Here is a 13,902-nt window from a genome sequence, read left to right on the forward strand (position 1 = left end):
CTCGCGATGATTCGGGCCGACGAGATCCCGCGAGCAGCGAAGCTGCGGGACTTGACATGTCACCAAAACAGTCGTCTCGTCACGGCGCAGGTAACGTTTGTCTCCCGTGAGCACCCGCACCGCGACTGTACGGTTCAAACGATACCGCAATTCCTTTATGATCGCAGGGAGTTCAACGTTAGAGGACGGTCAAAAAGGAAAACCGGAGCGAAAGTGTCGCTTGTGTTCCGGTGACGATTCCGGGTTCTTTTTTTTTCAGCCTGCCGTCGTTCTCCGTGAATTTTCCGCGTGCGGACGTGGGATTCCACGCCAGGCGTTCCGTCGCTTGCGACTTTCCCCGACGAATTCGCCACAAAGTCCCTTGTCAAACTTGGACGCAACCGCTCTCCGAGCGTGAAATGCATGCGGTGTTTGCGGTCATTGAACAGCTCTGACGGGACAGCGCGCCCCCTCGCGGTTCGATCGGCCCAAACTCCTTGCACCGCGCCTTGTTTTTGTGTCAACGTCCTCGGAGACTCACGTTTGGGTGTTTAACGCTCATATCAGAACACGTATCATATTACTTCACGTCCCCATCCTTCTTCCTCATCTCCCTTTCTGTTTCAAGACATGTGAAGGCCTCGCCGGCGTGGAGTGCCCTGACAGGTAACCTTTACCTGGACGTAAACCTCCCCTACTGTATCGACCTGCCGTCTCCATGACGACCCCTCCGCTGGTGTCATCCTTTGGTGGACAGCCGCTGCCTCAGCAGCAGCAGCAGCAGCAGCAGGCGCAGGCGGCGCGGGACGTCAACACTGCCTCGTTGTGCCGCATCGGCCAGGAGACGGTCCAGGATATTGTCCTCAGGACGATGGAGATCTTCCAGCTCCTCAGGAATATGCAGGTCCGTCTCTTTCGCGGCGTCCACGCTCCTTCGACATCGCCTGGCATTTTCTTAGGCGTTTGTGGAAATTCAGCTCACGGCAGAAGTAGTAGCTTTTGCATCTCTGCATCTTGAAAATCTGTTTTTGTGTCTGTGCCATTGCTCTAACCTCCACCACCACGCCACGGAGACAATCGCATGATGTTATCAAATACACCAGCAGCGGAGCATAGCTGTGCATGGTAGATGTGGCGAGTAAAATGACCACAGTACGAATTATCGGTATCCAGAGGCTGACAAATACACATTTGTCGTAAACGGTATCGGTTCGGCTAACGGGACGGCGCTCCGTCTCGGAGTCTCCTCGGCACTATTGGAGCCGCAGGTCGTACCTTACGTTCGTCTTGTACTTCTCTGGGTGTTCCCTAGACCTGTAAAGGTATTTATCCGTAAGGTCTGCAAAACCAGAGTGACTCGGCATCAGATTGCGTTGCAGGATGCAGTTGGCCGGGCCCTGAAGGCAGGTTTAATCCACAAGAAGCAGCATGTTCATTGTCAGTCTCTAAACACCTGTGGTATGTTAAAGATGGTGATGCTTGGTAATTTACCTGCATCTTTTTCTGACTGTTTTGAATTACATTTATTTTTCTAATACGGTTACCCACTGCTGTATCGTAATGTGATCACCAGAGACCGTAAACAGGCCCCTTTGTCCATGAGCTGAGAGACTCACTTGGTTATTGGAAGCTGTCTCTTGTGCATCTGTTGTGGACGTCTAATGGACTATTAACAATTGTTGTTCGTAGTGCCTTAGGCGGTTGGCGTGGATCAATGCCATTACCTTTTATTAGCACAAGGAACATTGCAAGTCTGTGCTTTGCTTAACAAAACATTTCCTGTGTTGTTTCACAGCTGCCTAATGGAGTCACTTACCACCCTAACACTCATCAGGACAGGCTGGGGAAACTCCAGGAGCACCTACGCATGCTCTCCGTGCTGTTCCGTAAGCTGCGCCTGGTCTACGACAAATGTACCGAGAACTGTGCCGGGCTGGACCCCATACTTCCAGAGGTAAGGTGTGGCCCCCCATACAAATCAACAGTCAAGGTGTTTTCTGTGTTTATTTGTTTTGTTTTTTTTGCTTGGGAATCACTGTTTGAAAGGTTGGTTTTAATACTTCAAATCAGAACTCATTTAAAATGTTGTACTTGAGAAGGACCCAGGAAATGTTTCATTCCCTGCGCTGCCGGAGTTACTGCATTGCACTGTCTCAACGCAGCCACCATCAGAAAGCACACCTTCAGCTTTAGGTTTTTAAAATCCTCTCAGAGACAGTGGCACTTCCCCGAAACTTGAAATGATCATTGAGAAGAAGAAGCAGAGCCTTCATTTGGAACATAGGAACATAGGATATCTCTGGACAGGCAGGCTGCAGACAATGCATACATAGATCAATTGCCCTGTTTACCATACTGGACAAGTGCTGTTGAAATTGATGTGAGTTGCCTACTTTTTTGGCACGCACCAACTTACTTTCAAACAATGCTGGTTTGCACATTCTGAATATTGGCTGCTAGCATCTTCTAACATGCAGTTGATACTGTATAATTTTCCACCGGTTGGTGTTGGCTCATCTATGAACGGCTGCAGGACCTCCCTGGATCTTTAAAACATCTATCAGTCATGACTCAAAACTTAACACAAGCATATGAATCAAAGGCTGAAATACCCCATGATGCTGATGCAAAAAAATTCCAACATGCGCCCAAATAAAGCTGCTGCTGGTGGTCTGCTTCTTAACTCAATCAACTGCAAGAGTTTTCAGTTTTCAATAAGCAGTGAGAAAAGATGATGCACATGGAGAAAATTAGACTAGATTAGACGAGATGAGATGGACGGACGGAAAGACAGACAGACAGAAAGAAAGAAATACAGTACATTATTTTGATGCTCTCAAGATGCCAATTTTCAAACTGGCCGCCCCCCAGACTCGAATTTCTTTAGTCCAGTTGGCACAACAGGAGGATTTCGACAAGAATTCCCTGTAACCTGGATGACTGTTAGACTTGATTCACCTGTTGTCGAAAAAACTCGAAAGGTTAATTTTTGTTATGTTGCATTGAATTATGCTAACAAACCACCAGAGAAGGAACTCTTAGTGGCTCACAAGCCAGAATCCATCATGGAGAATACCAAACTGTGAGCCTTGTATCATTTGTGGTCCCAAATAATATTTTTGGGACTCTGTCACCCCTTCTGTTCTGGCTTTTTCATTATTTTCTTCTTGCAAAGTCTTTAGAAAGTAGTTAAATATATTTCAGTTCTCAGCATACAAAGGGTCTGTTGAATGATGTAGGTTTTCACTGCAAAATACTGCTTGGTCTTTTGTGTTTGTATATGCGCGCATAAACAACACACATAGACATTTACTGTGGGGGACTCTTATCTCACCCGCTCCCTCTAGGTCTGTCTTTTCTGCGCTCGCAGCAGATTCATTGGCGGCTTCAGGTGAGTCCCCAGGGCCTCTTTACTGCCGGCTAAGGTCGTCACCCCCTTTACCTCCAGGAGCAAACGGCTATTTAGCTGCACTGCACTCCGTCTCTGCAGGCCTGTCCAGGCACGCGGTAGCACACGTGCATGCGGCACACTGTAGCATGCTAGCACGAGGGCACTCACACCCGCCGTGCGCTGTGCACGGCTCCACACGGGGGCTCCGGCTAGGCTACCTACCGGCGCTTGATTGGATTTATGACTGCGGCAGTCCCCTCTCAATTTCTCCAGATTGGCTCGGAGCTAATCTTTTTTCACCAGACTCCTACTGGGGATAAAGAAGAGTGTGGGAGAACGCTCTTAAAATTGGAACAAATTTGCGATGGCTGCCGCCGTGCACATCTTTCACGTTGAGGAGTACAGTCTCTGGAGCATTTAAATTACAACACCCACGGGTTGTTAGAGATGACTCTCATTTGTAGTAACCCTCTTAAATCAATGTCCTAAGTTCTTATAAAGCATTTTATATGGTTTTCCTTTCCTGTTGTCTGGACCTTTCGTTGAGTCATGATGACATGTTAGGTGTTTTTCTACCCCGTCTTTCCAGGTGACCTAAATGTTTATTCGTTTCCCCCGGAGGCTGAGACTCAGCCTGGTGTTGACCAGCCAATGGCGCGGCTCGCGCACTCGTCTGGGACGCGGGGCTGTTGATCTTGGCCCCTGCTTGCATGCCATTAATCATCCTGGAGATTTCAGGTGGCCGCTCGGCAGCCGCCCGCTACTGGCTGCCCAAAACAGGAAGTGGAATCAATGATTCAGGCAGTGTGACCTCAGTGCAGCCTAATTAGCAGCAAAGCTATTTAATGAACAGCTGGACCGAATGCCCACGTCGGTGCTCTCCTCTTCTTCTTTCCAGCTGCCACTGCCTTTTCTCCCTCTGTTTCTTAAGCTGTTATTCTTACAAACCCTACTCTGTCCCCTCTCCGTCTCTTTCTCCCCCTTTCCGTCAGTCTTGTCCAAGCTGGCGTCTTTCCATCTCTTTCTCCTCTATTTTTCTTCCCTTTGCGTTCGAGGTTCGTATTCCTCTCCTCTGTCATTTCCTGCTGTGAACAAGCATAGTGTATAATTTCCCCTCACGTGGCAAATTTTCCCCGAGTTTTATTATGTATTCAGTTAGCCTTTTCCTACCCACCCCCTTTTTTCCTGGTTCTCAGCGAGACAACCTGGAGAACTTCATTATCCAATCCCTCTCTGTCAGGCAGGAAACCACATCCATCTTTCTATGGAAGAGGCAGGGGTTATGACTCACACAGGCCGGCTTTTACACACACACACACACACACACACACACAAACACAAGATGTGCTCCATCCATCTTTCCCGCCCCACTCAGCACATTTTGACCCCCCCAAGCTGCCAAATTCAGCTCAGTAACTTTAAAAATTCTGTATGTCAGTGGCCCAGGTCTGAAATTATTTACTGAAAAAACTTTCCTCTTCTCTTTTTTTGAGCTAAAAAAATCTAATAGTTCTTAACTGACGTATGAGATGGCGTCTCTTCACTGCAAGAGTCAGAGCTTCTACACTGGCATGGGGCTGACTTGGAAACCAACTCAAGGGGGGAAGATGTCACATTGTTATTACACTTTTTACCCTCAATTTGTCCCTGTGCTTTCCCAGCTGCCTCCCTGGCCTCTTTTTCTGTCTCTGAGTAGAACCTCCCGCCTCCAAGCTCACCCTTGTCTTTTCCCTCATCACACTTCATCCCCCCTTATGTTTGTTTTCTGTCCGCCCGCCATACTTTTTTTTGTCCTTCTCTTTCATTTCTCCCGATGACGGCGCACTCTGGCCACATTTAGACGTACCATTCAGTCATTGCTTCCAGATGAAGCGGCCTCCTTAAATCATCATCTGGCATCCGCAGGTTCTTCCCTCCAGCTTCTCAACCAGCCTCCTAATGCCGTTGGCAAGAATAACAATCTAGGTAATTGACACGTTTCAGATTGGGATCATGTATAGTTGTTGGTGGAACAAAGTTCGCTTTTCCCTTCAGTGTACAAGTTTTTGTTGGCCTCCGTTTTTTTCGGGTCTCCTGCCTTGTCTGTGTTTTGGACTCTGTCTGGTATGACATTTTCTGTTTTGGAAAGGAAACTTCTGATATTGGTTTTCTCCTTGCAACAGGAACTCTTTATTATCAGCATAACAAACTACATAACACATTACGCCTGCGGCTTTATTTCAGACCAATAAAAGCACAACCTTTTCTCAAGGTTTCAACCATCCAGAATCAGAATGCAGATGTAAAATATGAACAATATACAATATGAATCATTATTACTGGCTTTATTTAGTGTACATGCCAGTAGCACAGTAGAAAACCATACACATTTTACACATTTGCATTTGCATTGACTGATGCTGCTTTGTTTTTTATTGACAAAATCCAACTCTGGAATTCTGTCAGTGAACTAAAATCTCATCTCTATATGTTGGTCTTTTTGTTCTGCTTTCTGCATTAATCCAACCTGTTTGCGTGTGTGTGTGTGTGTGTGTGTGTGTGTGTGTGTGTGTGTGTGTGTGTGTGTGTGTGTGTGTGTGTGTGTGTGTGTGTGTGTGTGTGCGCGCGCGAGAGAGAGAGACTGCACACAGTCTGCACAATCAGGCCTTAATCTTGGTGAATGACCACTAGAGGGCAGTGGTGTGTAAAGCTGCCCTGGGCATTGGCTGACATCCTGAAGGCTCTTGCACATCAGACCCATTGTTGTGTCACGCCGACAAGGTCAAGCACACAGAGCGTTTAAAAATGAATTAATCTCCCACTTGTACACTCTCTCTCCCTCTCTCGCTCTTCCTTTCCCATCTTTATGTTGGAGAAACGCAGGCGAGTCTGGGCTCGTATTCAGGAGCTTACACAGAATTCCCATTCTCGCCACTGAGTGGTAATAGGAGTGCACACACATAGAAATTGCTCACCTGCAACTGCACTCAAGGAAGCCGTTGAGGAAAAACCATGAATACGCAGTACAAGCTCTTTACTGTCAGATCAAGGGATGGGTAAGAGGAGAGGGGCGCATGATGGGAGTGCAGCAGAAATCGAGTTTTATTTCCAAGGAAGTACCCAAACTTAGACAGTTCTGCGGGTTCTTCATGTGCTGTCCTACTTTAAGTGCGGTGTCTGCTTGAGGTTGAATATATCTGATATCCACATAGCTATTTGGCCATGGCTCATAACAGCAGAGCTTTTTTTTTTGCATTACCTTACAGCAACTAATACCCTTTGTGGAGGATGACAGCTCCAAACATGATGACCGCTCAGCCGGCCAGAGCCGCCCAGCCTCAGATGAGAGGAGAGAAATCCTGGAAGTGAACAAGGTATTGTTTTCTGTCGCTTAGTTTTACATTCAGCCGAGCGAGAGTGAGGAACTTGGATATCTTGTGCCTGTTTAAGATTTACGGACTCAACTCTGAACGCAAAACAAGATGAAAAATAAGCCTTCAGTAAAAGTGGCGACACGACACGTTGATGGAGAGCAGGTTTGCCGCAATGCAAAATGAAAGAGGCATGAAGTATGTGGAAATCAATTTCAGAATATATATCATATATATTCCAGAAGGCACAAGCCCTCTCCCAGACACACCCACTTCCATTCTATATACGATGGAACCTTGACTTGCAAGTGCCTCGACTTAAGAGTTTTCCGAGATACGAGCTGTCCCTCACTTTTTGTTTTTTTTTTTCATTTTTGTTTCTGTTTGCACTTTCCTTTATGATACAAGGCGAGATCTGAGTAATGAGCATTTGACACGTCAGTGTCCGCCGCCCGCCACCAGGAGGCCCAGAGAGCCTCACGGAAAAACATGAGCGAGGTATGCGTGCGGTGGACTCGTCCGTGGAGCGACGGAGAAGTTCTTGTCGGTGAGATACGGTGACCAAGAGCGTCGTCTGTGAGGAGGCGGGAGACATGTACGGGGATTCAGTGCAGGTGACGGCGGTAACGTCAAACGGACGAGGCGTCGGAAGCCGGTCGGGGACAGTTTGATCAACGGCATTCATTCCATTGCTAAATGACGTTTGGCGATAAAGTGTAGCAAAGTATGCAAGTTACATTTAGCAATACATTGTAGCATTAAGTGTGTTCCCAGAAAGTTATGTTCAGCGATAAAGCACAAAATAAAAAGTCCCCCCAACTCGTCTGCCAATCTCCTCCGTCGGTGCTGGCACCTTAGTCCTCTAATGAAGGTAAATACACTTAATAAAACCGTTTTATTTCTTTACACTGTGTTTTATTATGGAACATTATTATTTTTATACATTATTTGTTATTAAAATACATTTTCTTATTTAAGAAGACATCTCAAAGTTGGGGGGGTTCAATAGGGATATTCAATTTTCACCATAGTGATAATTGTTCAAAGCCCCTTGCCCTTTCTTTGCCGGGAAAAAAAACAGCATCTCTCTTTTCACGCAAGAACCCCTTGGCCCACGGGGAGTGTGGTAGAACCCTGACGGAGCAGTGGTCAGTAATTCACAACAAATGTTATCCAGGGCACGAAGTGTAATCTGGAACTGAATACAGGAATTTGTCTTACTCCTCACAAATAACTCAAGACACGAGTCTGTCTGAGGACTTCAATGAATTTGTTCCTATTAGAGACCTGCGTGTGGAAGTGATAAATAGCCTTGTTTGTGATACGACCTTCCCCCTATGCGAAGCATTAGCATGCAAATTGACTTCTGTCAAATGATCCAAATATATGGAGATTGAGAAGACAGGCTCCTGAAATTTGCTCAGGGCCATGTCGGACATCCATTTTTATTTGAACTAGACGTATGAATTATGCAGAAATTATAAAAAAAAACATTTATTCACCGCTGATTTCTAGGTCAGTGCCGACCATGTTCACCATGGGACCAGATCAGCTGCGTTTGGGGTCCCGTACAGATGGTCCTCATATTGGCGGCGATGAAAAACCCATTAGGAATTGATAAATGTTAATGAAGTTTGAGCAAAGCTCAACCGCAGAGCTTCGGCTGTCCGGCAGCCTAAATTTTCTGTTGGCCCGGAATGGCCTGTGTCACCTTTCGCTTCCGAGGAAGTGGTGGCTTCCCGACCGGTCTGCCTGGGCAGTGTAGGATCATTCCTTCAGTGATGTTTTTACGTTGATTTCCCCAAACCGCCTTTGTGTCAGTTAAAATACTGCCTTCGCCTGACGTAGTCAAACTGACTTTTTTTCTGTTTTTATTTCTCAAACAATTGTTCTTGACTTGAAAACATTGCAAGTCGCTGCTGCTTTCAAGTCAGCGTGACATAATCTCCGGGCCACCTGGGCGGCTTGCTTCAGCTGAGGGGAGTGGGGGATGGTAAATCACAGCTGGTCTGTACATCGCTTGGACACGCGCCTGATGGGGAAGTACATAGAGCTTACTCTGTTGTCTCAGGTCCTGAAAATTAGAAAGAAGAAAAACGCTTTTTTTTTAAATAGTTACTTCTATTAGTTCCAGTAGTTCTGATGCCTTTTCTCATGGTGAAGGACACACTGTCCTTGGTCAAAATTAAGCCAGCCCCTCAAAGTAAATAACAGCTCGAACACTGGCAGCTCAATTATACATGAGGAATGTCTCGTCTATAAATAAGTAAAGACAACAACATGTTCAAGACAAGAGGGCTTTGCTTACATCGTGCCAATGGAATTTCTCATCTCTAAACATTTTCTTTTTTAAAAGGAAATGACCACATTATTGCCTACCCTCAAGGAAGGTATCACACCCAATCAAAAAACATAAGTTGGCAACTGGGATATATGCTCCCATTTTTGAAATTTCAGCCTATTGTGACAAAAAGCCGCATGCCACTGGCAGCCCAGTTCAGAAACACATCCAGATCATTTTCATCTACTCCGGATTTTATTTGGTTTTAGGTGTTTGCTCCTCCTCCTTCAGGTGATGATAACCCAGTGTTAATCTGACAACTGTCCATGCCAAGGGTTTCAAAAGTTCCATTTCGAGACAGACCGAAGGCCGCCCGTTGGAAGGGCGACCGAGTGAACATGTAAAAGTAAAAGATGCTTCTGTACGGCGGAAAATACAGTTTTCAAGGTGTTTTTTTTATTTTTTTTATTTTGTGAATTCGTAGCTGGTCATTTTTAGTTTGTTGTAACATAAAAAGCTCTTTTGTGATCAGTGTAGGTTTGGCTTACGTTGCCAAGACTGGAATTTAACTTTAAGTGCATATTTCTAGTGTGGCCCTCGAGTGTACGCCTCATCTGCTCATACCACATTTAGCTGTGATTTTTTTTTTTTTTTTTTCCCCCTTCCGGCCACCCAGCTGCATGCCCAGGCGTCAGTCAGGACAGCGAGCTTTGGGGAGTCGGAGCGGTTGGCCCAATCGGCAGCGAAGCGTCACAGAGGGACAGGGGCAGCAGATGTTTGCAGCCTGGCCCACATCTGCTGCAGCCACTTCAGTCAGAGGAGCTCTCCGGATGATGGCGGAACAGGGTGGCGGTTGGAGGCCTCGGGGGGTTCTGAAGAGAACTAAATGAAAGTGATGTAAAGATAAAGGGGTTGACAGAGAAATGGCAGATTTGCGATAGCAAATGGGGATGGTGAGGGCAAGAGAAGCATGGACGAAATGCATTTTTGTCGAAGAAAGAGCAACATAATAATGGACTGCTGGCAGAGGCGAAGTGCCGGCAAAGATGGATGGATGACCAGACTGATAACTGTTGTCAGAGATAGTAGACGAGAGAAGTGGCGGTTAAAAGGATGAACGAACGCTGAGATGGAAAAACACCTTTTTAAGCAATGTTTTTAAAATGAATGGAACCGTGTTCGTCAGGGGCCAGAGAGTCCAAAGGGTGAGGACACCCCTCCCTACAGATGCAATATTTATGAATACATGAATCGATTGAAGCGTAAACAGATGCAGATTGTCAGATTTTAGATGTAACCGTCCGCTTGGTGCCTAGAAAAGGAATAGCTGAAGTACGAATAAATTGATGCTGCCAAATGGGGGTTGAAGTGTGTGTGCATGTGTGCGTGTGTGTGCGTGTGCATCTGGTGGGCTAACATCTATAACAAGAGAAAGATTGATGCGTAAGTGAAGAGATAAGTCCAAACACGCTCCTCACTTTACAGCTGACATTTCATGTCGGCTCTCAGAGATTCCAGGCCTCACTTTTCTCCCCCAGAAAGATGAAAATAGATTCTTTTCTGAAAAGATGACACTTTATCAACATTTGAATTCACTGACATGCTGCTGTGTGTAATGATGTAATTCATCTTTATGGAGTGGCCTGATAGTCAGCCTTATAGAATGGTAAGTAAATAGAATTTTCGTGTGCTCTGCATTTGGATGGCGGCGGCTTTTGAACGGACACAGACTTTCTTTGTGATTGACAGGGATGTCGTCCAGGCCATCTGAGGTTTTTGGTTTTATTTACATTGCACACCCCCGTATTTGGAATTTTGCACATGGTCATGATTATGAGGAAGAGAATTTAGGTGTCACCCAAGAGCTCGAAAAAGATTCCGGATTCTACCGTTGTGTGACTTTGCTGTCATTGACCCAAACTTTAAGTGGTCTAAGTCAAAAAAGAAAAAAAAACAACCTTATTTAGGATTTCAAAGAAACATTCAGATCACAGTAACAGAAGTAACATTTCTAGAGAAGCAAAGGAGAGGTTTTGTGCAAGAGAACAATACACAGAAACCGATAAGAGGTCTTTTGTATTTATTCTTTCTTCAATGAATATGTCAGGCTTTGTTGGGCTAAAGTCAAAATCAGTGTGACACACATATTTGCAGTAAACATGCACACAGACTTATGTGCAAAATCCAGGTTATAGCATTTTGTTTCTCAATACATTCTCTGTGAATCAATTAAGGGCTCCCCCAGACTTTTGGTAATTTAATATAATCTGTTTAATTAAACCCCTAAGGATATTAAAGCAGCATTCATTACAGACGGCTTTAACTGTAAACAGTACTTGCTTCAATTGACTGTATTTTTCAAATGTATCAAACAATGGTGAAACCTGATCGCCTCTCATCCTCATCAGTCGTAATTAAAGTAATCACCTGTTGCCTGTGCCCAGTCGCTACGGTGGATATCAGACTGGACAAATTTATTTCGAATGGCTGTCTGAGCTCGAAGAATCAAAAGGCTCTTGTTGCATTGCACTTCTTTTTATTCTGTAGCCCTTATCCCATGAGAAAAGTCACGGTTTGGATTGTCAGCTATTGAGAGGCAGGGTTTCACCGAGCTGTCAATCACTGGGCCATGTTTGGAGACAGCCAACACCCTCATACTCTTCACTGACTCTCCAGGCAAGAAGGCTGTGCCACCCCTTGTTGATTACAACAAGATATTTCAAATCTTACCCTAGTTCTGACCCGAACTTGTTGGCTCTCCTAAAAAAACACTCCCCATTTTTTGGGAAATTCCCACCAGTGTTTTTTCATCCAGCAGCTACAGAGACTGAGTCATCCTGTGCGGAGAGGTGGTCCTTGTTCTCTACCTTGTCCTACTTTTCCTGATCTCTTGTTCTCATTTTGGCATCAAATTCAATGCCAAGCTATTTCTTTTTGACCCGAGACACCGGGGGATGTGACATTCAAGGCCTCATCTATTTCAACCCTGGTTACACCATTAATCCTGTGGATGCACCTCTGAAAAGTAGCTTTTCTACATTCCACTTGAGATGCCATTGTTTTGGTACTATTATTTATATTATTAAGTCCAGCTGAAGTTGTCTTGCGCTGGACTTAATAATAATAATAATCATAGTAATCATAACTTATCCTTTCTTAATCCCCGTGGGGAAATTGGTCGTCTGCAATGAACCCACGTGGATGAACCGTGAGCAGTTGGCTGCCAGGGGAGCAGTGAGGGGTCCAGTGTCTTGCTCACACTAGGGGGGATGCGGGAATCCAACCAGGAGTGTTGGGTTCCAAACACGATTGCTCGGCCTCCTGCGCCACGCCGCCTCCGAGGGCCGACTTGGGAAGTGACTGGAGAAAAAAGACATAAAACCAAGTTAAAAAACGTGTGTCTGACTTATTGGTAGGAACCAAATATGTCAAAATAGGTTGGGTTAATCTGTCTTCTATCTTTCATACAATAGCCTGGTTTCCATTCTAGTGGGTGAGTGGGTTCTCTTGGCACGGGTTCCTCTTGGCCTGCCTGGGTTCTCTCAAGTTCTCCAACTTCCTCCAATGGTTCAGGAACTATAGGCAGGTTAATCGAAGACTCTAAATCGTCCGTAGGTGTCAATGAAAGAACGATTGGTTGAATATCTCTTTTTTCGGCCCTGTGATTGACAGGCAATTAACTCTGTCTCTCGTCCAGTGCCCCCCTCTCAGACCCTGTTTGCATCATAAGCGGTGGAGATAATGCCAGTATGAATAACCTGAAAATGCTTTTGGGTTTAAAGGGACCTGGATTAAAACGTAACGGTAAACCAGTGTATGACCAAACTTTTTATGGGTATAGATAAGAGGAATAAAACACCTGCGTTCGTGTTCATTGCTTGTCACTTCTTTGCACGCCAGGTTCAGAGATGCTGGCACATGTAGGAACATTTCCACGGCTGCTTCAGATCAGGCATGAAGCCCAACCTCCAAGATGGTTGCAGGATTAAGTTCAGGGTGGGGCGGTGTGGAGGTGGAGGAGAGGCAGATAAAGGACTGCTCCTCGGTAATGTCTGGCTGCTTTATGGGGCGTCCTGGCGGTGAGGGATAGCCGTGTTCTCGTTATCTGCCGATTGGGGTAATTGCTGTTTGCTGGGGTCTGGCTGAAGGATAGTGATGTAATCTGTAAGAGGGCTGCAGATGGTGGTGGACTCATCACTCTCCTCGGGTCTCTTTACCAGTAAAAATTGGGGATCTGACACAATGTGTTTAAATTTAAGTGGGCATGAAAGTGTTTATCTGGTTGTGCACCCCCTTCCCTTACATGTCTGAATTTATCTGCGGTTGTTTGCAACGCCTCACTTCGTGTTCTTAAATTTCATGTGTCTCATACCAGGTGAATTTATGCATGTTGTTGGTTAACATTTTTTTTCCTTGAGCATTTCTAAAAGTCAACAGCCCTTGCAAAATGCTGAGGATGCATCAGCCGTAATTTATTGATGCCTAATGAGTTGCGATTGCTCAGACGCTCAGCCGCAGACCTCCAGTGCCTTTGAATGCGATTGTCAATGTCAATTCAGGGTCCCCAGTTGACCGCGCTGTTGATGCTCCAATAAGACCAACCGTCTCCTGTCTCGCCCAAGTGACCGCAAATTATACTCCTAATGAATGGCCTACAATAGTGTTCACATGCCAATTAATGAAGGAAAACAAAGATTTTTTACTCCACACTCATCTGGATGAAGCCTTGTAGTAGTGGCGGCAGCTTCCAATCTTTTCAAAGATCGTTTTTTTTCTGTCATCTGTGGCCTCTGAGCTTCTGAATTATCTTTTGTGGAAAAGAGGAGGAATATTTACACAGGACTGCCAATGCTGAATCGAAGAAATCAGAATAAAACAAAGAAAATAACACAAACAAAAAC

At 45.4% G+C, this 13,902-nt stretch overlaps 1 protein-coding gene across 4 annotated transcripts in view; it reads left to right on the forward strand.

The window, feature by feature from the left end:
* Positions 1-13,902, forward strand: part of med30 (mediator complex subunit 30) — a 43,787-nt gene continuing 29,885 nt past the window's right edge. For 2 of the 4 annotated variants that reach the window (XM_086178283.1, XM_086178282.1), the window contains exons 1-4: positions 1-90; positions 608-883; positions 1,775-1,933; positions 6,616-6,723. In XM_086178283.1, the coding sequence (XP_086034409.1) occupies positions 698-883; positions 1,775-1,933; positions 6,616-6,723 (453 nt within the window). In that variant the 5' untranslated portion in view covers positions 1-90; positions 608-697. Of the gene's footprint in view, positions 91-607; positions 884-1,774; positions 1,934-3,326; positions 3,371-5,210; positions 5,336-6,615; positions 6,724-13,902 lie in introns of all 4 variants that reach the window. The other 2 variants (XR_015109166.1, XM_086178284.1) reach the window with 2 other exon arrangements.

Source organism: Fistularia commersonii, chromosome 30, assembly GCF_037954325.1.
Source record: "Fistularia commersonii isolate RoL2024-O1a breed Wild chromosome 30, RoL_Fcom_v1.0, whole genome shotgun sequence".
NCBI classification, from domain to species: Eukaryota; Metazoa; Chordata; class Actinopteri; order Syngnathiformes; family Fistulariidae; genus Fistularia; species Fistularia commersonii.